Source organism: Idiotropiscis lumnitzeri, chromosome 9, assembly GCF_059441095.1.
Source record: "Idiotropiscis lumnitzeri isolate Australia: NSW breed Sydney's pygmy pipehorse chromosome 9, RoL_Ilum_1.0, whole genome shotgun sequence".
In the NCBI taxonomy this organism is placed as follows: domain Eukaryota; kingdom Metazoa; phylum Chordata; class Actinopteri; order Syngnathiformes; family Syngnathidae; genus Idiotropiscis; species Idiotropiscis lumnitzeri.
This window is the reverse complement of record NC_142399.1, coordinates 3,457,565-3,480,945: the sequence shown is the minus strand read 5'-3', so window position 1 is coordinate 3,480,945 and position 23,381 is coordinate 3,457,565. Positions and strand designations below refer to the sequence as shown.

The window sequence follows — 23,381 nt, the reverse complement described above, 5'->3', positions numbered from 1 at the left end:
GCTTGATAAATTCTTGAAAAGTGAAGGCAAGCTGCAAAAGTGGTTGTGCAACAACAAATTGGCTCACTGCGATTCGTTTATTAGCTCCCACAAGAGCTGAGGTCATGCTCAGTAGGTGCCTCCGTTTCTATAAGTTGTGAGCAATTTTGATTGAATTTGGACAACACGACGACAAACGGATTCACTCGTGATCATGATTCAGATCTGGAATCTGAACGCGTCTCATTTTAGAAACTCCGAACAGATTGTGATTGAAATGGCTGCATAAAGTTTAGAATGGTACATCTATTTTCATAATTCTGTATTATATTATATTATATATAAGCCGCAGTAACTCTTTTTTTTGGAAAAAAACAAAACAAAAACCAAACGATATACAAGCCACACCATGCAATAAGCCGCAGTTTTCTATGTTGAAACAAATGAGTTGTTTCCTGCATGTACAGAACGATTTTGTACTGTGAATTTGAACTTTTAACACGGCAACAACTTTGCTAATTAAAACAGAACAGAAAAAAAACATTTAGATTTATTTAGTGTATTTTCCGAACTCCAAAGTGCCCCCTACCGGTGAAAGAAAAATCCACAGAAAAGCTGCACCCTTGTATTCGCCGCATGATTCAAAATTGAGGGAAAACGTAGCGGCTTGTAGTCCGGAAAATACGGTAGGTCCATTCATCCATTTTCTGAAGTGCTTGGCAATATTTGTAAGGAGCCTGATGGTGGACTTTGCCTTTCGTATTTGTCTTTGGATTTGAAAGAAGTTTCCGTGTCAACTTCTGTGGCCAATCTGCTTGCGTGTTTCGGGAGGTCTCACTCCAGGGGTCCATCTCCTGTTCTTTGCATCAGTCATGCACTCTTGCTGTACTTTAGATGCAAGCACCAGCAGACTGCTTCTGAATCCAAGTGTGAAACACATGTTGATTTTGGGTTTTTTTGTCTGGCCGTCAGAGCAGCAGCTGTCCCAAGAATTTTTTTTTTTTTTGTAGAACCTGAGAAATTTATTGAAGGTTTATCTCAGCCAATTTGGATCCACTTTTTCTCTTAAAACACGGTTACAACTGAAATATCCCAGGCCTCACTAATGCACTGTTTCCATGGCAACGATCAAAAGTTTGAAATAAAATTCGTTTTTAAACTTTTTGCAAACATTTCACGTCATTAAAATCAGCCTGGTTTACATAAGCCTACACAATATTAAAAAAAAAAAAAAAAAGAAGCAATGATACGCATTCCAGACAAGTTGTAAAGTGACAATAACACGCGCACCAGCTGATTTTCCTCCCAGGACTTTTCTGAAACTGCTCCTTGCATTTATATGGTTTTACAATTTGATTTAGGTACGTATGCGACTCGGCGAGACGCATTAGCAGTGTCGTGATTCGTTATTGCAAAGCATTTAAAACATAAAACCTACAAGAACTTTGTGGTGTACCACGTTTGTTTTGACTATCATGTGACGAATATCGACATACGAACACTGCAAATTAGAAAAAAAACATTTCAAACCATTTTATTATAACGCTGTCTGAACATTTTTTCCCAAGTGATCCAAACACCATCAACTGTAAGTTAAAAATAAAAAAAGAAATAAATAGAAGAGAACGATCAGTTACAATTATTTTGACAGTTTAATTGTGACAGTTGTACCATTTCCGAAGCCATACCATGCCAAAAAGAGGAAAGAGACCATTTTCAAATATCGAATAAAATCGTTTTGTCAAGCATAATCAAATCCAGAAAAGATGTAGTCTGCCCTGCCACAGTTTTTGTTTAAAAAAAACACAAACAAAACACAAACATCTTGCAAAGTAAGCTAGCGCTAACACCAAAGCACAACCAAAGTCCCGGGCTAACTTTTGGGGTGACAATTATCACTCCAAGCAAATCTTTAAATGTACATTCAGCAACAACTAAGCAAACATGAATATTGATCATGATGACTGTGGAAATCTGAACATTCTTTAACGACTTAGAAGAGAGAGCAGACGACTCCGGGGGAAGGGTCTACGGATGGCGGCGTGGCCCGTTTCCACAGATCAGACTGCGCTTTGAGAGCGTACAGGCAACCGGTCTCAGCGGGGGACCACCCATTCCTCCATTGAGGCTTTGGAGGCTGAGGGCCTGCTGGCTGAGCTTTTGTCTGGTTTCCTCTACATCCTCCAGAGAGTCACGAGCCCTCCACCTTCATGCCGCCATATGGACCACCTCAATGGCCTCGCCGCTCACTATTCAGCAATTGATGTTGAAACAAAGGAGGAACAACGACGCAGATAATCGCTTTACAGTCGTCCAAAAATGCAGAAATGGAGGAAAACTTACACTAAAAAAAAAAGCAATCAATTTTCATTTGAATCATGTGCATGATTTTCATTAAAGGTGCTTGTCGTTCCACGGAGTTTAACGCCTGGCGCTGTCCAGACGAAGGAACGGCAATTTTTCAGGGCAACCCTCAAGAAAACGCCCGAGACCCCTTAAAGTTGATGCTTTGAGGAGTCGAATGGACTTGTCAAGACGTGTGATAAACGATTGCCATGCGGACTTTCCAAATGTAAGGAATGCTTTTGCTGTACAGTAGATCTTCTTGAGCTTGCCATTCTATTGAAGCAGATTTCGCAAAGGGGAAATATTAAAAATTCCACAGCATTTAGAAAAGCGAAATAGAAAGTCTTGAAGGATTTAAGGACATAATATGAACACAATGTTTGATTAAAAAAACAAAAACTTTCTGCTCCATTCCTAATGCAAAAAGTTTCGATTTTCCGTCCGTGGCGTCAGCCCGATACAATTATGGGATTAAACTTGTTTTGTGGAGCAAACATGTGGAGCCTGTTAATATCTCCCCATTCATTTATCGCTTTGTGTCAGCGATGCATAACATAAACCGTCAAAGCCATTGATCCAAGTTTGTCGTCAAGCTGATATGCGGCCAAGACATGTTTCTGTGAGATAGTGAAACAGGTGAAGCCGTGCCAGAAACAGCTGAAAGCCCACAAGACGTAAATCACTTCACAGCCTTTGCTAGTTAGGTACGTTCACGCACAGAAAAACATTCATTGGAAGCAATCTAATGAGTTATTAACTGATCAAACAATATAAAAATATTCAGTGTGGGCGCTATTAATCTTAGTCTTTAAAAAAAAAAAAAAAAAAAAAAAAAGAACGTCGTCTTCGTCGCCCCTTTCCCATGAATCTATATGAGCGATGAAAAACGATGCTGGCTCTTATTTCTGGCTCCGGACACCATCACTAAACGTGTATCAACGTGAACAATCAAAGATGTGGGAAAATGTTAAACGTCTGTGTCCAATTCGCCAAAAGTCCAACTTGCATTCTGGAATTCATATTAAAAGCTCATCAAAGCCCAATTTTAAGACAATCCCGCCGAGGATCCCGCAGCTCGGACACATCATACAACTCACACGGATCGTTCATCATGGCGTCGTTACAAGGTGCAGAAAGCATTTCCCTCCCCGATAGTCACCAGGTCCCCCCTTTTCCCTTTGTCGCCCTCGTTTTGGGGCAACCCCCCGAGGTCTTTCTATTCTCGGTCCTCTGCTGAGCCGTAACAAAACAGCTGCTGTCGTTTTACAACTTCGCCACGGCCAGGTCACAAGATAAAACACCGGCGGAGGCATTTTGAAGCGAGAGTCGAAGCTACAGATGTCAGTCCGAATGACAGAAAGGTTGAACATATGAGGGGGATGCTCGTCTGTCGCTGCAATCAAAATCTAATAAATCAGGAGGAGGAAATGACAAGAGCCGCGAAGCAAAGACACGATATTGTTACGTGCTATCAATCCTGATGGACTACTTTTGAAGTCTCGCCGTCAGGAAACGGGCGATTTTTCATGGGCGTGCCGGCACCTAAAACAACTTTGACCTCCATTAATTCGAGTAAATTGCAAAGATGAATCAATAAAACACAAGGTGGGTAGGAAGTAATTGGTCTATGTTTGCTTCATGTGTTGAAAATGATGACCTGTGTATACTTAACTCGTTAACTGCCATTGACGGCTAAAGACGTCAAAGATCCTTTTTTTTTTTTTTTTTTTTAACTACTGAATGACTTAATGAAGTGTGTGATCCCGCCGGCCTCCTGTAGGGTCTTAATCAGCAGAGCACGGATATCATCAGTGTTCTTCAAAAAGCACAGCTGACGACAGAGGGATGCAGGTTGAGAAAAAAAAAAAAAAAACAGAGAGAGGAAGGACAAAGCCGGAGTGTGTGAAAATCAGAGACAAGAGAATCACAGATGATCTAGAAGACAACGTCAAACGAGTGAGAGAAATGATGGGCCTGCTAAAGGTCTGTTTGCGGAGCTGGCTTTGATTAGAGGTTGCAAGCAAGCAAGCACGCTCTGTTCCTCATTAACGCAGCACACGGCAGAGAGGGTGGCACTCTGAAAAGAGCGGGACCGAGAGGACAACTTGGCTGAAGTGGCCTCTTCCTTACAGTCCCACAACGTCTTACGATGCTTCACCAATGAAAAAAAAAAATCCCAAAGGCACACTTGAACGTCTTGTAGAAAATCTTTCCAGCTGAGTGAAAGTGTGTGTGTGTGGAACGACACACTCAACTCGTCCATTGTCTCTTCCTGTAGGTAGGATGAAATTGTTCCTTAATTCTTGCAGCGTGTTCATACGCCTCAACGGCTGCATGTCGTAATTTTGTCCGACAATAAGGTGTGATGCGATCATCATCAACGTGGGAACCTGTAAATTCAACCACGCTGGAAATTTATGCAATAATGAGATACACTACCGTAGCAGCAAACCAACAAAGAAAATGTCGCAAAATTTATACACTAAAAATAATGATGATCTCAAATGTATTCACACATGCACTGCATCTTCCGGACTATAAGGCGCACCTGTATATAATCCACGGCCCCAAAAAATAAATAAATAAATGAAAAAATACTAAAATAAATAAATCAATAAATAAAATACATTTAAAAAATTGAGATTTATTTAACGTATTGCCTGAACTATAGAGCACCCCTACTGGTGACAGAGAAGTCTGCAAAAAAGCTGACCTCAGCAGCTTAACAGCAGCCACCCGATCCCCTGCAGGGGTTCCTGCACGCATTTCTTCAGCGTTTCCGTCAATTTGTCACCTGTCTGCGATAATGCGACTCATTCTCAGGATCTGTTAGACCTCCGAAAGACCCAAGTCACTCTTTGACCTCTCTCACAAATACAAATTCAAAATGTGTTGTTCTCAAATCACACACGTGAAGCAGAAGCAATTCCTTCGATATATGCATGCAGGGCATATTGCCAATTTTTATTTATTTATTTTTTTTTAATTAATAGCAGGGCACAATGTGACACGCACACACGCACAACCCAATAATGGGTGGTCTTTCTTGCCGAATTAACCGCTTTGAGTCTTTCAACTTTCCCCTCAAGGGGTCTGGTCAGTTGAGTATGTCAACATTTTCAGGTTTTAAAGGGTCTTAAACCACCTAGTCAAGTGGCCATATACACGCACGCACACACACACACCCACACACACACACACACACACACACACACACACACACACACACACACACACACACACACACACACCCCCACGCGCGCGTATACATGTTAAATAAATCAATAAAAATCTAAACTGGTGTTTTAGTCATCATATTATATTTGATCATTTTATTATTATTATTGACTTTCTATGCATCTTAACTTCTATAACAGGTGATGACGTGTACAGCTTTGAATTGTTGAGACTGGGCCTTCTTTTGAGAAAAAAACCCCATGCAAATTGGCAAACCAAATTGCTAAACATAAAAATCCCACAATCCCTTAGCAAGCGTTCAATATCTTTATCAGAGCAGCACTCGTCGCCATCTTCCAATATATTTAGCACGTAGCTGACAAAGTACAGTAGAATTGTATCATAGGTGCATGTGTGAGGGCCTGGGAATTGAAGCGTCGGCCGTGGACCCGAACAAGTCTCTGTTAACCCCACACTCTCCAGACAAAAGGCACTTTGTGTGTGAGAGCTGAAAAGGTTTCAGGAGGTGAATGTAAAATAAGGCTCCAGTCTTTTGCAACCGTGTCTTTCACTTCCTCGCTTTACAAAAGTATGCACGCCTTTAACAGGGAATCAAGAGCATTCGGGGCTCGTTTAAACGGTCAAAAAGCTGTGATCATCGGCTGGAGGGAAGGTGAGCGACCGTCCAAATGTGAGCCGGCATGGCCTGCGACTAACTGGACGTCCATCTGCGGATGTCGGTATGCTCGCTATTCAAATGTTGCGGCTTTCACTTGAACTTAATGAGATAGAGACAATTAAAGGAATGAGAGCAACCTTTGCCAGTCTCGGCAACTCTTCGAACTCAAAAGCTGGATTTAAAAAAAAAAAAAATGGCCTAAACAAAGATGATAAGAATGGTTACTCAGACTGGTCACACCTGGAACTGCTGATCGCCTGATTGCCCACACGGAACTCTTTAATGTTTATCTTCAACTTTGATGCATATTTTACAATCCTCGTCGCTCTTCCTTTGCTTGTTCCGACTCGGTGTTATCAGGAGAGCTTTGTTAGCAGCTCGGTGTCGCGCTGTGATTTTGATAAGGGATGTCTTGTTACCGGGTCGAGGGCAACAACAACGTCACGTGACCCTGCCATTGCTGCCTGCTGTCCGTCGGCTTCATCAGAACTGACAGCCCCCCCCCCCCCAGCATTTGGACCTGCGCCACAACTTGGACCTGGTTTTGCCAGGTCGAAAGTCTAGCCTCTGTTCTGTCACAAAATAGTAATTTTAAGTTATCTTTACTCAAGTTAATTTCAAAACGTTATTGTTCCATTTTCTAGACAAAAATGGACCAATTCAGAACTTCAAACTCTTAAAAAGTGTAAATATAAAGGATAATTAGGAAAATACTTGAAGGATAATAGAAAACCTGCCTGAAACATTTTAAATATAGCATCTTTTTCATGAGAGTAATATCAACCCAAATACATCTCATTCCATTCCAAAATAAGCATAAATATATCCGATGATTATATTTGAAGGCTACCTCTGGAAAAGATTAGAGCACTTCCCCTCTTCAGGGTGCATGTATGTGGTTTGGGATCAACTTGCCAGTTCAAAAACTGACAGATTAGGGTCCCCCCCCCCATATTTTATTTCCAAGGTCTGAACTCGATCTGCTTGTCTGTCTACGTCTGCCACGGGGTTCTTGTATGAAATGAAAATTATACTCCCAGTGGGTAAATTGTTCGTATTTGCACAGCTGTGGCGGCGGCATGGAGAGGCTTAGAAGTATTTGGACAACTAAACAAAGTTAATTTGAAACCTATTAACATTCTCCTTCGGTTCAGGTTGAGGAAGACATTTTCAACGCTTAACGAGTCCAGCGAGGCGCGTTTTGTTTTCTGCTCATGTGACTTGCCTCGCCGTTTCATCCCATGAAATCCCAATCGCCACGCAGCACCCCGTCGCATGTTCTCCACAAGGAAACGTGGGCGGAAAAACAATGACGGAACACCAATTTGCGATCCCCCTGCTCAAATATTTGCTCACATGTCAACTTTGAGTGGCTGAGCGTCCACGGTGGGATTGTTTTGGTTTTTTTTTTGCTGTGTTTTATTGTTTTGGCAGATGTCATTATTTTTTTCTTGAATCGAATCTGTCTGGAGATTAATGGGGTGATCTTGATGGATTATCCGGGTTTCCTCCCACCCACACCAGAGAAGACGTACGCCCAGCTTGGGCAATTATTACTTGCAAAGACAGCCTGAAGCGATTTTGTGCCGACTTGATCGAAAATCTCAAATACAACCATATCGGCAGTCATATTGCAGAAAATGCATCGTTTCAAAGAGGTGAGTTGGCTCATACAAGGCGCGTGATTGGTTCCCGGCCAAGAGTGCACCAGTCTTAAAGTGTTTGACAGATTTCCTTAACTCAAATCCCACATTGCATTTTAGCCAAAGGTCCTTGTTGTTGCAAAAGTTAAGCTATGATGACCGAATTTTCCAAGCTATAAGGCGCACCGGCATATAAGATGCAGCAACGCCTTTTTGAAGAAAAAAAAAAAAAAACGATATACAAGCCGCAGTTTTTTAAGTTGAAAAAATGAGTCGTTTACTGTTTGATGATTGTACAACAAAATAATTAATTTTCTCTCAAGCTCATTCATTTTATTCTCTAATGACATATTTAAAGCTCATTTTATCATCTATTCTGTCTCTTCAAATTTCTCAACTGCTGTCCGAGTGCATCTGGTGATTTTCTATTAAATTTCAAGTAAATTTTGGTTTTTTTCCCCAGCGATGTTTTCATTCAGATTTCCTGTGCTTACACAAATCGATGTATATTCTCCTCTTTACATCGCCGCTCATGTTTGACGACAACTCGGTTGTGGGCGGAATGCAATTACCAATGAATTCATGCCAGAGTTGAAACTTTCTGTAAATCTCTTCGCAATTTTATTTTTAGTTTTTTTGCATTCTGTAAATAAATGACACCAGACTGAAAATCTTGCGTTTGTTTTTTGTACTGAGGTCAGGCTCATCTCACGGCACCCTCGGGGAAACATCCGAAGCACTGGGAAGCATATCTTCTCTTTCTCACCTGAAAATGAATCGCTTTTCTTCTCCGTGGGTTTGCTCTTTGTCACGTGTGAGTGATGGGCTCACGCATGCTCATGTCTGGTAATTATGTTAAAATAAGAAGAACCACTGAATCATCATCATTTAGGTATTAATGCTAAGCTTCACTCTCTGATCCACCATTTTGCCTTAAGCTCAAAATCTTGCAAACTAAAAGTATGAAGTCATACACATATGAGACTTTTGAGCTCATTCAATGAGCTCATCAGTGTCTTCGATTTCTTTTTTTTTTTTTTAACATGTGGGGCACCAACACTTTACAGGCAACACAAAAGTACACTCTCCTAAAGTAAAAAATCATGCAAGATGTCGATATTTCTGTGACCAACTTTCACACAACGGAAAACGAGCTTGCGTTAGAGTTGCGTTACTCCGAGGTGACAAATGATGTGACGCTCAGGTCTAATTAGGTTGTGTGTTTTCTTAGGATCAGCTGGCACTCCTGCATAAGGTCTGGCGTGATGCCGCCGAACGAGCTGAGGGGTGCTATGAGCGTCTGCTCAGGGAAATTTGTGCTTGTGTTGAAAAAGTGAAAGTGAAACTTAGAATGGTGGCAAAAGTCGGATCTTTTCCGTTTTTGCCTGATTGCATTTTGATGAGAATGTTAGGCTAACATGATTATAATTCAGTCATTTTTGAAACATTACTTACAACCGGTGCTGTCACATTTCAATGGCGGGGTCACACTTGCTGTCTTCACTCAGGGTTGATTTGCTGTCGCGGAAGCAAGAGGCAGACGCACCGTGAGATGATGGATCTAAATTTACGACATTGCTTGAGGTGATGTGGACAAAAGTTAAAGAAGCCGAGTCAATCAATGCGAGTGCTGACAGCCTCACGTTATAAGACCGTTTTCTACTAAGCGGTAATAACATGTTTATGGATGTTAAGCCTTTATTTATTTAATAAATATATTAAGCCCATTCTTTTTCCCCTTTTTTACATTTTTTTTTATTTATTTATTTATTTTTAAAACATGCCTTGTTAAACCACCTCCCACACACTAACTCCAATACTGGCAAGAACTGACTGGAACATGGAAAAAAACTGAACAATAAATACATTTTTTTTTTTTTTTTTTTTTAAATGGCATTTTTAGATGGACTCCAGAGCTCCCGACATTTGTAATTACGAAAATTCTTTACAAGTCAAATGATAACATACTATCTGGAGAGTCGCTTTGACCCGAAACTGACACAGCAAGCATCGGAACTATTGGAAAATGCAATCCAGGCACACTTCAGCTGATCCAATTATTCTCTTCACCTGAAAGCATTTTTTTTTCTTCTCTCCCTACAATCGGTGTAAATAAATCACGCTCATTCATTGCGTATTCACTTGGTGTGTGGAAGATGCTTTTCATCGCGTAAAGCCGCCACACCAAGCTTTTCTACATGACCACACAATCAATGTATGACTTATTACTACCATCAGCGAGTTTCTCTATTTAGATAAATGACCTGGACTGGAAAAAAGCCCCCCGGGGATGTTGCACCTCACAGTCCCCATTTCTCTTAATATGCACAATTGAGAGCTTCGGCTTTCCACACCGTGCAAAGCACTCAGGTTTATGAAATCCGGTTGACCTTAACATTAACCTTCAATCAATCACTCTTTCTTAAATCATTTCATTCATGCCGAACGTACAGGTTCGACAAATACACGTGCAGTGTAAATCATGGCTACCGTTACCATGGCGATGAGCGTACCGAGAGGCTGAGCACATGCAGGGCGTTCAAAACATCCTCGCACTTACACATGTCCTACAACACTAAAGCTGCATCGGTAGAAGAGGTCAAAGTGCATTCGAGACCCTGCTGATGGAGCACTTCTGTGTGGTCAAGTGGGGTCACCAGATCATCAGAGAAGAAGGTCAGGCCCGAATGACCGAACACCACCAACATAATCGGCAACGCATCCCTCCAAAGTGGCGGCGTAAATCCGTCCGTCTTGACCCCACTGGCCAATTAATTCTCGCTTTTTCCAGTTCACTTTGTGCAGTTTAACCGTTCCATTGTAGAAATTCCCACCAAACATCTTCTGTGTTTCATTTCATCTGACGGAATTTCAAAAGAAAATTGTCTCTCTTTGAGAGATATATGACATTTGCCTCATTTGTTATTTCCATTCTAAAGCACAAAGTTGTTTCCCTCCTCCATCTGTTGTCACTCATAGCGTGTTAGCGCATTCCAACATGGAAACTGCTATTGGGGAGAATTCTTCATGTGTGTCCTCCCGAGAGTCCAAAGTGATTTGTGTGCGTGTGACAGGTGCTCGCACAAATATACGCGCGCTCGAGGCATGCCGGAGCTGTTATCGCCATGAAATCAAGGTCACCGCTTTTACCAATGAGAAACTTTGCGTCATTCGCATCACACCAACACGTTTGGAAAAGCCAGAATAAACCACCGAGGCATTTCCGTCATCAAAGCCGCCTCTTCCAATAACGCGGAGCAGAAATGCTGTTGTCATGAATCACTCGAATCATAAACAGACTAAAAATGCCTTTCCCATAGAAGAAAAATGCTTTTTTTTTTGTTTTGGGTTTTAAACAAAAATCAATTGGTGTTAACAGTTATCATCTAAAAATAACTTTCCCATACACGTTGCAGTTGATGCGCACTGGTGGAAATAAAATTGATTGAGAAATATTGTTGTGATGAATTACACAAAATTCACGGTGAATGAAATTTCAAATTTGAGCACAACTAAAGGCAACTTTCCCACATTGCTAAAAGAAAATAATTATTGAAAGGCAAAGGAGGAACTGTCAATTGCTCATTCAGACACTTTGACTGCCACGCAGACAGTCGGACCTTACAGAACAAAATCAAATTTGAGTCACAGAACTCCAGGGTTGCTACTTGGTACTGCACTCTAATTTATTTATTCTTAAAAACTCTTTCATGTAAAACTCACGCAATTAGTGGGGCGGGCCCCCCGTGGGGGGAGGCGCTGTGCGGTGCTGAGGGGGGCGCAGGTGACCCTGAGGAGCATGCTTTTTTTCCGCCGTAATGCGATAAAGTGTAATTGCACCTCCACTCCACTAGTTGGCAGTGGCGCTCTCCTTGGCCATTTTGCGCAGCGAGTATTATATCTACGGTGTAGTTTTTTTTTTTCTTTTGCAATGAAAATGCTGTTATTTATAGCAGCGGGGGAGAGTGGGTGATGGGGTGGGGGCGCAATTATTTTTTTCGTGCTGGGGGGCGTAACAGAAAATAACTGAGAAGCACTGCAGTAATGTTTGGCTGCAACCTTACGGCCGACCGACCATGTTCGATGGATTCTTGCGAGTGCTTTGCAAGTTCCAACAGTCTGTGAGGCAATGAAGGTGACTAGATGTGATTTCATCATTTAAGATGATGCTACACTATATTCTCTTTCGGGAGCGCTTTTAGCCAATTGACTGATTATTAGGATAGACTTACATATTTTGATAGTCAAAATTATTAAAAAAAAATTTTAATCCGCTAAATCATGCATATGAGTTGTCTGACTTAAAGGTTTGATATTTTATCGCCCACGGAGAAATTATTTGACCAATCTGTCCCTTCACGATGCCTGACTCCATTTTGGAGTCCTCACAAATTGAACCCAATCACTGCATTTTCTCTCTTGAAAGCACTCGCCCTCAACTCGACTCCCCACATTCCGTAGTCGTGCTGAAAAGCAGGACTGCTTCCATGGCTTAGTGCACTTTGAGCGCCAGTACACTGTACACTATCAGCTGACAAGATCTCAGAGGAGCTTGTCCTTGATCGCCGTCTCTTGTCATTGGCACGATGGGTACAGCTCGGCTGCAGCATGGAAACGCTTAAAGAAGCTGAAGCACGGCCCTCACCCTGACCACTGCACGCCAATCCTAAAACACAAGCATGTGTAAAGGATTTGGGGGGGTAATGACTGCACTGAAAGCAGGCGTGACCAATAATGGTTCAAATAAGACATGATTTCGTTTTCTAGAGTGGGATGCCCAATGTAATGGTATAATGCGTCTTAAAGAAAGGATGCAAATCTCACCTGTGTCGAATATTGATGGGAGAAAACCACAGTTGTGTTTTGACGATGTATTTACTCCTCAAATTTGAAATTGAGCATTTTTATACATTTTTAAATAACTAATTTTATAAATCCTGTTTGGCCCAAAAAGGAACCTACGTAATTATAATGTTTCAAAGAATGGGATTTTTAATCGTTTTTTATGTGTAAAAATGTTTTTGTTTTGTACCAAAAAAAAAAAAAGATCGTTTGAATAATCATGATTTCAATTATTACTAAAAATAATCGTGATTAATATTTTTTTCCCATAATCTCTCACCCAAAGACAGTTGGATGTGTTCCAGCACACCTGCGACCCTATTTAGAATCAAAAGTATAGAAAACGGATGGATGCTGGACGGATGGATTATGAATTTTGGGCAATATACTCAGGACCGCTTAAACGTGGCTCATCATTATAAAATGTGAAATCGAACACTTTAAAGTGGATTATTTCAGTTCAATCTAGCAAGGGGGAATCCTTTTTAATATGTCCCCATCAGCGGGCATTCTTTCATTCTAATTTTGTTGTCTTAATGTGACGAAAACAACAGGTAAATGGCCACAACATTAGGTACACCTATGCCAAGGAGAGCGCCACTGCCGACTAGTGGACTGGATGCGCAATTACACTTTATTGTAGTACGGCGGGGAAAAAAAGCATGTTCCCCAGGTTCACACGCGCCCATGTCCACCAAATGTCGCTTTGTTTGGTCATGATATAGATCAGCCATGAGTATGTTTTAGCGCTGCCCAAACGGAGCGTACAGTAAAAGGATTTTGCTCTTAAACCCAACCAGACCCTCAATGTCAGTGGAAGTGATGAAAGGTTACAGCGAGCCGACATCCATCAGCCTCCAAGCACACACTCCTGCGTGATATACGACAGCGTTTCCTCGTCCTCTAAGAACCCCCGCCATGCTCGTAGGGATTCTCTGAAATCGCCGCAGCCACTGCGGGTAAACTTTACAGCCGGCGGGCCAGGCTACTATGAAATCTTTTCTTTCACACAAGAAATGAGGAGCATACTCATGTGACTAAAGTTGGAGCGCGAGAAATGACAGAAATGCCAATATGGAAATATTTATTAAAATTCCTCAATCTCAGAAAACATTTTTAGATGCGCTAACTCTTCCCTCCGATTTAAATTTCTAAAGAAAATATGCGACAACTTGGGCCAAGCGTGCCGCATGGGACGTTGCCATGAATCTTGAGGGAACAAAGAGGCTTGGGTTTCGGTTACCCAGTGAATACTTTACAGACTTTGCACTCACTCCACTTGAGAATGGCCTGGAGCACAAAAATGGGAATTTGTCAGTGCCAAGGCCAAACTCACTTGGACTTTCGTTTATCTGTTTAGTCTGCAAAACATGCCGACACTGTATGTGAGCATATTTGATGGAATCTTTTTGTTTTTGTTTTGTTTTGACATTTTCTCTGCAAGAGAGCAAAGAGTAAGAATTTGGCTCCGTTTCTGCACAAGATAAAAAGTCTATCAGGTGATTGGTTATTTAAAATGAAATTGCCATGTCATGAAGTATCGAAGAAATTCTTTGGTAAACTTCTCATCATCGAAACAGAATAGTTTTTTTTTATCATTTCAAATCTTCAAAGTAGCCACCTTTTGCCCAGATAACATCTCAGCACACATTGGTACTTTCGCCGTCAGCTTTATGGTGTGGATGATGCTTTATGACCTGGAATGATTTTCAGTTCCCAGCTGTGCATTATCAAACGTTAATAGCTTGACTTTTTTGATCTCTTAATGTTTGCGACCATATGATTTTTGTGTTTCCAAATGTTTTGACTGGTAGTGCACACACATTCTTTATTAAAGCAGAAGTACAGACTTTGAAAGCCAAAGGCACTTTACAGCTGCCACAAAACGCAAGTACCTGACTTATAGACAACAACATTGAAAAAAAATCTCTTAAATAAGACTATTTGGACAAAATAAGCAGTGAAAAGGACACGTGCCTTATTTCAAATGTTGGGAGTAGAAGTAAAAACTGAAAAATAAACAATCAAGTAAAAATTGCACTTCATGAAACGTCAATCATTTGAATGACAAAAAAATATATTAAAGCTAACAGGTATGGGCTTGAAATTTAACTTCAGCATCCCAACCTTGACATATACACCTCTCTATGCTTTAAACAGATATAGAATATAATATTTTTAAGATCCAGAACCACACAGAGGCACATATTTTCTCACATTTGTGCTTTATCTCCTCAGTTGATGCTCCTGACCTCCTCCTATTGATACAAACTGGATTGAGAATCAAAAGGCACTTTTTCCTTGTCAGTACGACCATATAAATGTCACTCGGCTTCAATAAATCAACTGGATTATGACCAAAAGTACACTTGGAAAGTACCGCTTCCAACCATTAGGGGGCCCCCCATGCCAAAAGTCAAAAGTCAGGAAGCCAACTACGTTATCTTCAAGCCCGCCAAACACCACACATGGATTTTACATGCTCGCATATGCAGTGTCATAAAAAAATGGAGATGTTTTTCACGAGTTCTGACAGACACCAGATGCCCACACAGGACTGACAGGAGGGAGGCACAGGCGTTCTCTGAAAAAGCAGCTAAATGGCAGAGGAGTGTGAAGCTGATCATCGCGAGGAGGAGGAGGAGCTTAAAGCAGCGATGACTACAAGACGAAGGGATGGGATGTGGGTTCACAAGTCAAGTCGGGGCGTCATTTCAACACACACCAAATCCAACTTGAGCAGCATTAGATTTAGGAAATTGGTACATACACCCGCTGGCTTGTCGTCAACTTCTACATAACTCACTTGATGTCACACAAGACTTTTTTACAATATACACATATCAAATATTGTAAACCATGTTTTAGTAAGCTATTTTTCTGTCATCATTTTGGATCTTCCATGTCAAATAAACAGTCGTTTAGTAAATGTGTCACAGTTCACACGTGTGTGGGGGGGGGTGTGTCTGTCTGTGTGTGGTTCAAATACAAAATCACACTGGAGGTTAAAATAAATGAAACGTCTTGAAAAAGAAATAACCATCATTATTACCTTATGCGGTGGTAATTCAATTTGATACTTTTACATACCACCGTTACATAGGTCAGTTGTGCACACACACACACACGCGCAAATGTAATGCATTCCGTAACATATGGAGATGCTTGAACATTTCAGGCCGTTTCATATAAAAGATGCCATGCAATAATTTTAGCTTTAAAGTTGGACTACTTGTTGACACTCAATACCACAAATGCCACAAATAACCTCGATATTAAGCCAGAAACAAGTGAAAGAGTACCGAAAGACAAAAATGTCTTTGTTTGAGACTTTAAGAAGATTTACATAGATTATGCTGGGTTCTACCAGGAGATGGGGTGTGTGTGTGTGTGCGCGTGTGTGAGGGACTCGGGCTCATTCCAAAACGCCTCCGCTGTGTCTGAACAAACGTCCAGCCAAGCCTGTGTCAGCTCATAATGCAGAGTGCTGTTTACTCCTTTTGGAGCGGGGGGCTGCACTTAAAGTGAATTTTGGATGGAAGAAGACTGATCGTGTCTATTACTGCATACTTGAGAGAAAAGACTGTGTTGCTGAAAGTTGGATTGGACTAAGTTTTAACATAATAAGTTAGTTTTACATCTAATTATGGAAGGACCACAAAGTAGCCTCGAAACAAATGAACACCTGACAAAGGCAAATATGATACGCCCGAGAATTTTCTCCCTTTTGTCTTTTGAGTCAAATTGGTGTGCATGTTGGTGTGTGTTTGAGTATATGTGTGCAAGAGAGAGAGAGAGCAAGCGCGCGAGAGAGAGAGAAAGACTGATTAACAACAGGGTCATTATTGAGTCACAAACCTTACTAGGGCCGAACCCGGCCAGGCTAAGAGGCTTCAAACCTCACAACATGGCTTTTAATGCACACGTCTCGATTGAGCTGAGAGTCAGCCATGTTTCCAGATTGTTATCCTAGCAACTTTCTAATCTGAAAATATTTCTGATATCATACAAAAGAGCACAGGTTAATTTTTTGGGGGGGGGGGCCGGAGGAAGATTCCATGCTGTCATGGGCGACTCAGAGAGCATTTGCTGGATTATGGTGGAGATTGCCTGCAGGATTCTTGGCATCTCGACAGCCACAGGTAGGAAAGATGGTGACTGGTTCATTCTGATGAAACGCGACAGAATCTACGAAACTTGACTGTGATGTGAACTGTTGCTCAGAAAGATTCTTCAGCAGAGGTTCTGAATTTCATGAGGCAAGGAGTGTTGCAACATGCTGTTCAAAGATGTTATCTGATGCCGAATCTGTGCTGGAACAGCACTCATCCATATTAAAACAATACTATTTCAAAAGTCAGCTCTGAGAAAATCAGCTTTCTGCTTTGAACAGTCACAGTTACCCAATAAAATAAGCCAAATTCAAATTGGTGATGCGTTCAAAAGGTTAAATGACGCGAGATGTCTGCTTACATCCAAAAGGTCATGACCAGTGTCTGAAGCTGAACCATCCAACATACAGTATATTCACTGGAAAAAGACTTAAGGCACACCTGAACACGCTAATGTCAGTGACCATGAATTACAAATCACACCACAGAACTGCACTTAAATAAACTCACTCAGCTGTTAAATAAACTGAGCTTTAGCGAATTGGCCATTGAGACGACAATTGGTCACTGGAGGAGGTTTGAAGTTTACCGTCAGAGTCAGACTTCAGCAAACGGTGAAGTTGACCTCTAATAACTACGATACCTCACCACGCTGAAATAAAGTGGAGCACTCGTACCCAAGGTTTTCAACTGATTAGTCGACTTTATTTTTCTGGAAGCTAACAAATCGCTAATCGCCTTTTCACCATTTTGCAGTTCCTCTTTCCACTCGCCCGTCTGCTGTCGCCGGACAAGATGATATAATCTATTAAAGACTGTGAGATTCTGAGAATATGACAATTAAAACAAATGAAAATAAGAAGGTGGATGGACAACAATAGCAGTTAGCCTCATTAGCTTTAGCGATTCCAATCGGCGATCTGAAAATTTAGTTAGGACTAAAAATGTGTCAAAAACAACAACAACGGCGTGCCAATCACAATGGCATACGGCCATACATGCTGCAAACATCTCATATTATACCAAATATAAGAAAATAGGTCCGTAAATGCAATAAAAGCACAACAAACAGCAAAAAAAGAGAATTTATTTATTTATTTTTTAAGCTAGGTTACAAAATCTCATCCCCCTAGCTACTACACAAACATTAGCCTTGAAACAGTTGCCAACACGTCTCATTTACACAAACATGCGCCATACAGCTAATGTCTCTGCATCCAGCGGGTTTATTGGCCTTGTTGGAGCTCATGTGGTTTTATACACTCATGCGATTACCCGTGTGTGTGCACATTTATGTCTGTCTGCTTCTGTGTGTCTTCCATGGACAGACAATTCCATAGGGTGCACAGTTATGTTGATTTTCAACGGGTCTGTGTGCATACGGTGTTTATTCCTCTCACACCCTATAAATAAGCAGCAAGCTTCTCGCAGAATTCTCCTGATTTCCCTCTGGTGCTGATTGTATCGCTGCATTTCTGCTAAGTCGCCCATAGAAACTGTTTCCATGTGTAGTCCACAAGGAGCTTTAGCCATGTTTGCCTCACTCAAAACCTCCAAGGCAAAATAGTATCTAACTTATCATATTTCTTGTATTCAAAATAGGTCACAGCAGTGTCAAACTAGCATAACTTAAAATATGATTACCCCTCCTTTGAGTGTCACTGTAGGTTCTTTCTTTTCTTTACGTCATTAGCACTCAAGCCAGCAGAGGTCGCTGTTGCATGTGCCAGCTGCAAGCGTTTAATTAACTGTCAGCATTCTGACACAGGAATCTGCTCAAGCTGACCTTTTCTTTTTCACTGTTTGGATACAGCAGGCCGGACTTGGCTCGGCTCTTCGCTGTCAATCCAAGTCTCGGCCAAGAATCGCTTGTTTCGAGCTGGTCTTCCAAAAAATACTTTCATTCAGACTAAACAAATATATGATATTAAACAACAGCATCATTGCTCATTTGTGAAGTCAGGAGGTTAAAAGAGAGGAAATGTCGTAATATTATATTACTGAAGGGCCCCGTGTTGAATGCGGCGTTCAATTAGAAATTGCGAGCACAAGTAAACCATTAGCACAATTGAGTGACCGTGACATTTTGGACTCTTGGAATGGATGCTACAAATTGTGGCGGTTTACTTCAGGTTCACTCAAGCGCATCAATTAATTGAACCTTCTATCATCACCTGGAGAGCTCTACAATTAAGAAATGCGAACAAGGAGAAACCCATGGAAAGGCCCACAAACCAATCAGACAATCACATGGAAGTGTGTCAATGCAGATGTCTAGCTACAATCCCAGCAATTCACCAACCGGGCCTCAGGGCCCAAAATGGTTCACCAATTGCCAATTTGCAAAGCGAAAATGAGAAAACTAACAAAATCCGAATGAAAGTCAGAAAAATGCATTCCAAATCTTATTTGCAGTTATTTGGACTTGAGATGGTTTGTCAAAGCACTGTTTCAAATCTGTATTAATCTTGTTTCTATGATAGTCACGGGGAAAGTAGGAAAATAATCATTGCAAAGACCACCCGTGCAGAAAAACTTTTTGCTTGCAATGAACCAAGTCTGACATCTAGTGGACACAAATTGCTAACCTCAGTTGCATTCTCTTCCCAGTGTTGTGTGCTGTGGGAGTAGAAACCCTCCAACAGGGACACTTCAACAGCCTTGGCATCTACCTGCTGTAAGAACTTGTTGCAAAATAGTTTTTTCAAGGGGGGGTCCTTTCAAAGTACGTCCCAAGCACAGTCACGGGAAAGCCTCTCACAATTATTTACTAAGTTTTGTTCCAAGAAGAAGCTTTCTTGTGATGACTTTGATCCCAGGGGCGTTTTTTATGGTTCACATGATGCTAATCCATCTTTCAAATGGGTTCATTACTAGTCCTTTATTCAGAGACAATTTTAAATTCACACACAAAGTGACATATTTAGGTCTGTTCTAGATGCTGAATGCATACGTTCAGAAATATTTTTTTGTTCCTCACCAGAGTGTCGTCTGTTGGCATCATGATTTTTGAGTTGGCCTATTTTCTGGATGCACTTCTGGTCATGTGCCTGCCGTGAGTACACAGCTTGATTAAAAACCACAACATGATAATCCCCAAAACTTCTAGTTTGTTCAAGTCCTTTCACCTTTATTTAAAAATACAATAGAGTTGGTCTAATTGTGATATATATGCTGATTTTGAGAGCAAGGGGAGGAAAATGTTCGAATTTGGCCACATTTTAGGTATGTGTGTACCCTGCCTAACACACAATACACCACAGGATAATCTTTAAGAAAACATCCAATAATATTTTTTTTTTGCTGCGTTTTAATTAGAAGGTGAGGAAATATTCAATTCAGTCTAAATTGACAAAATTCGTTTCGTAGGCTACTCTAATTCATTTTTGTGCTAAATGTTCAAAGTTCATAATTGTAACATGATGTTTTAAAGAGAAACAAAAACACATTAGCTTCATCAATAATTATCATAAAAAAAGAACGCGCATATATTCAACAGAAATAAACCTTTTCTTCTGAAACACACAGTAGGAACTTTCACAGCAATGTAAAGAACGACTCGAGTCAGAAACCAAAATAGAATTTTACGCACCAACGTGCCATCTTCACATCAGCAAGTCCATTAACACGTCAATCGATCAATCTGTCAACAGAAAAGCCAATAATCCAAAATAAACCCGATCGGAAGCAGTTTAAATGCCAAGACAAGCCATCGACAACAGTGTTTTGTCCTTCTTACCTTTTTGATGGTTTTGGAGGAGATATGCTTCGCAATTCAAAAACTCGCCCTCCGGAATACTTTTTATGACATTTGGGATTATTTGTAGCGTGCTAATGTTGCGCGGTTACGTTTGATACAGCGGTTGACAAAATTGCAATCTGCTTGTATATGTCAGGATTCAGTCCAAGATGAGGAAATATCAAGTTCACTGATTGGTCTAATTTGACGTCAATCATTCAAATTGACGTTAAAACTCGCTTATAGGCCAGTGCGCACGTGCGAGCACTCAGCAAAACCTTCCACAAACACGGCTTTAGAGTTATGATTTTATTCTATTATTGTCATAAAAACAAAAGTACAAAATTTAAAAAAAAATAAATAAATGTTTGACTTTTTGTGGTGCATTCCATTTTATGTAAATTCAGATTTAATTCTGGCGTGACCAGGCTGCAGGTTCACTGATGCTGATGAGTTTTTCTGCCATCTCTGCAGCTGTCCTCCTGACTGGCAGCTCTTTACATTATGGGGGAAGATGGCTCAAGTTGGAGGATTTCAAAAATTCCTCTATTATTCCATAATGTCCGTAGTTTGCTTCCTGCATCCTGTGTTGGTGTGGCATGCAATAATTCCAGGTATATTTAATATATCCGTAAAGTATATTTTATCATCTCAAACCTTGAATTCTGTATACCTAAAGACCATTTAGTACATTTTGATACATTTCTACCCTTTTAGGGGCCATGCTTCTCGTGACTGCCTTGTTCAACTTCATACTCCACAAGAGAACAAAGACCAAATCACGGAAAAGGCCGCAGGAGATTTACAGCAGCCAAGGCCCCACCACAGTGTGTGTGACAGAAGGGGTCGCCTCGGACGGCGCACGCTCCACCCTCCACGTGGTGACGGGAAAAAGAGTTGCCCTAGCAACCAGGGAAGAGTGCCACTACCTGGCTGAGAGTGGAGGAGAAAGCTTCCAGAACATGCTGGAGCTGGAGCACACGCCAAAAGAGGGAAAGAGGAAGGAGAAGAGATCCACGTGGATGAGAGAGAGGAAGGAGGTGCTGGCGAGCGAGATGGAGATGACAGAGTTGGGAGATTCAGAGCCAGAAAGCACCTCAGACACCACACCTATGATCACGGATTGATGCTCGCTGCTGACCTTGAATTGGTGCTAAAACTGTCCAATACTTGAGATAAAATACAAATAAACAAAATTTGAGAAGAAGAGTAATTGCATTCCTAAACATTCACCATCGGAAAAGCAGTTTTATTGAACTTGGAAAATTGTTAAATTTTTAATGGTCAAATTTGCATTCCTTTATTTGCTCGTCTGTCTGATTGGAATCTGTTGCTTCTTCTGTGTCGGAGGTAAAACAATGTAACGTTGGGCCGGTGGAGCTTTGATGAAACGATGGTTGAAAAGCCACTTCTGGAAAAAAAAAATGCAGATCAACAAAAGGTCAAAAGAGCAGCAAATAGAAGCACATCATTTTTCTCTACATAATTTAATTGTTTTTAAATTGATTGAACATTCTGGGAAAAAAATGTCAAATGTAACCAATAATGTTCCCCTTCCACTGGAGACAATCCAAGCCAAAGAAAAAGCAAAATATGCAAAGAGTTAATCCTTTGAACTCTTAAATCAGGTCTCATGAGTTTTGCTCCCGATGTCAGTTCAAAATCCAAATGATGGCATTTTAGACTTTCCACTGTGTTGGCGACTGTGTATTCAGTTGTGTGTATGCTTTTTACAAGGTGATTTTTTATGATTAGCCTTTTGGACCAATTTATGGCACACATGGTGCCTTTTAGTCTGATTTAGTCCATATTTGCAAAATGCTAAATGGACTGGGTGCAGTGACACTAATGCGGGGCCATCCAATCGAGTTAATATTTCATGCATTATTCATTAAGCACTGAAGTGGATTAAGTGTTTCGCTCATTCAACGGCACGAGTGGAAATGTGTGCAAATGTGACAGGGAAAAGCTGGAATTAAATCCTGCGCAGGTGTCACAGTCACATTCAAGGTGCCTCATTGTCTGCGTTTACCAAGTGTGAGTGGTCACCATGGCAACCAGTCTCTGGGATGTGAGACCAGACACGCCCAACCAATTTGAAAAATTAGTCAAGGTATCCAACATGGTTTGGAAATTGTTGACTGTGATTTGCGATTCATTTAAGGTCATGAGTAGGCCATAATAAAAGGCTTGCATTTAATTTGCCTCTTTTGTCAGTCCGTCTCCATGCTGAGGTTGTTCTTTTGTTCAGGCCGTAAATCAATACTGTCTGCTAAAACACTCATACTTGTGTGCACGTATACGCTCCGGTCTTTTGTTGTCTATCTTAAGTGGGCAAATGAAAGATAATCGGGAGACTCCATGAGCAATGACACAATTCAAGTAAATAGCCTGTAGGTTAAACTTTTAGATGTACACTCGTGTGTGTGTGTGTGGGGGGGGTGCGCTGGTTGGGCTCATGTCATGTGATTAGAGATGTTCTGAAGGAGAAAACAGCGAGTCTTTGTTCACAGTTCACTGAGGTCACAAAATCGCCCATGCTCCGCCTCTTATAATGATCTTAATTAGCAGCTGACTGATGCCGAATAAATTGTCGTTCCATTTCCATGTGTGTTCTTTTCTGAGGGAATTGACTCAACAAGGAATATGTCACTTCCTTTAAATCATAAATCCCCATCAGGCAGGGCGCGGGAGAGACTTCCTATAGGCCTAGTTTTTGTTTTCCTGCGACAATGGCTCAGCTGGAAGACCCAGAATCCAAAACAGGATGGGAGGAATAAATCTCAGACACGGCCGCGGTGGATTCTTTCCTTGATTCAGTGGAATGAGAGCAAAACAGGATAGGCGTTCTACCAGTGTGCTGT

At 41.1% G+C, this 23,381-nt stretch overlaps 1 protein-coding gene and 1 long non-coding RNA gene across 2 annotated transcripts; one reads left to right on the top strand and one right to left on the bottom strand.

The window, feature by feature from the left end:
• Window positions 1-1,786: 1,786 nt before the first annotated feature.
• On the bottom strand, window positions 1,787-20,721 carry LOC148329877 (uncharacterized). Its single transcript, XR_015845075.1, has 3 exons — window positions 20,518-20,721; window positions 19,759-19,828; window positions 1,787-2,228 (listed from the first exon to the last, which is right to left on the bottom strand). It is a non-coding gene; the product is annotated as an uncharacterized LOC148329877 (long non-coding RNA).
• Window positions 16,539-22,592, top strand: tmem72 (transmembrane protein 72). Its single transcript, XM_088304767.1, has 5 exons — window positions 16,539-16,808; window positions 19,389-19,455; window positions 19,762-19,833; window positions 20,992-21,131; window positions 21,235-22,592. The coding sequence occupies exons 1-5, from the start codon at window positions 16,733-16,735 to the stop codon at window positions 21,642-21,644; spliced, it is 765 nt and encodes a 254-aa protein (XP_088160893.1). The 5' UTR covers window positions 16,539-16,732; the 3' UTR covers window positions 21,645-22,592.
• Window positions 22,593-23,381: the final 789 nt, after the last annotated feature.

Bases quoted from the DNA above. Each gene is read 5' to 3' on its own strand.
- tmem72 (XM_088304767.1), top strand. From the start codon at position 16,733: ATGGGCGACTCAGAGAGCATTTGCTGGATTATGGTGGAGATTGCCTGC. The intron at 19,834-20,991 runs GTGAGTACACAG...CCATCTCTGCAG, and splicing joins CTTCTGGTCATGTGCCTGCC to CTGTCCTCCTGACTGGCAGC. The intron at 21,132-21,234 runs GTATATTTAATA...CTACCCTTTTAG, and splicing joins GTGGCATGCAATAATTCCAG to GGGCCATGCTTCTCGTGACT.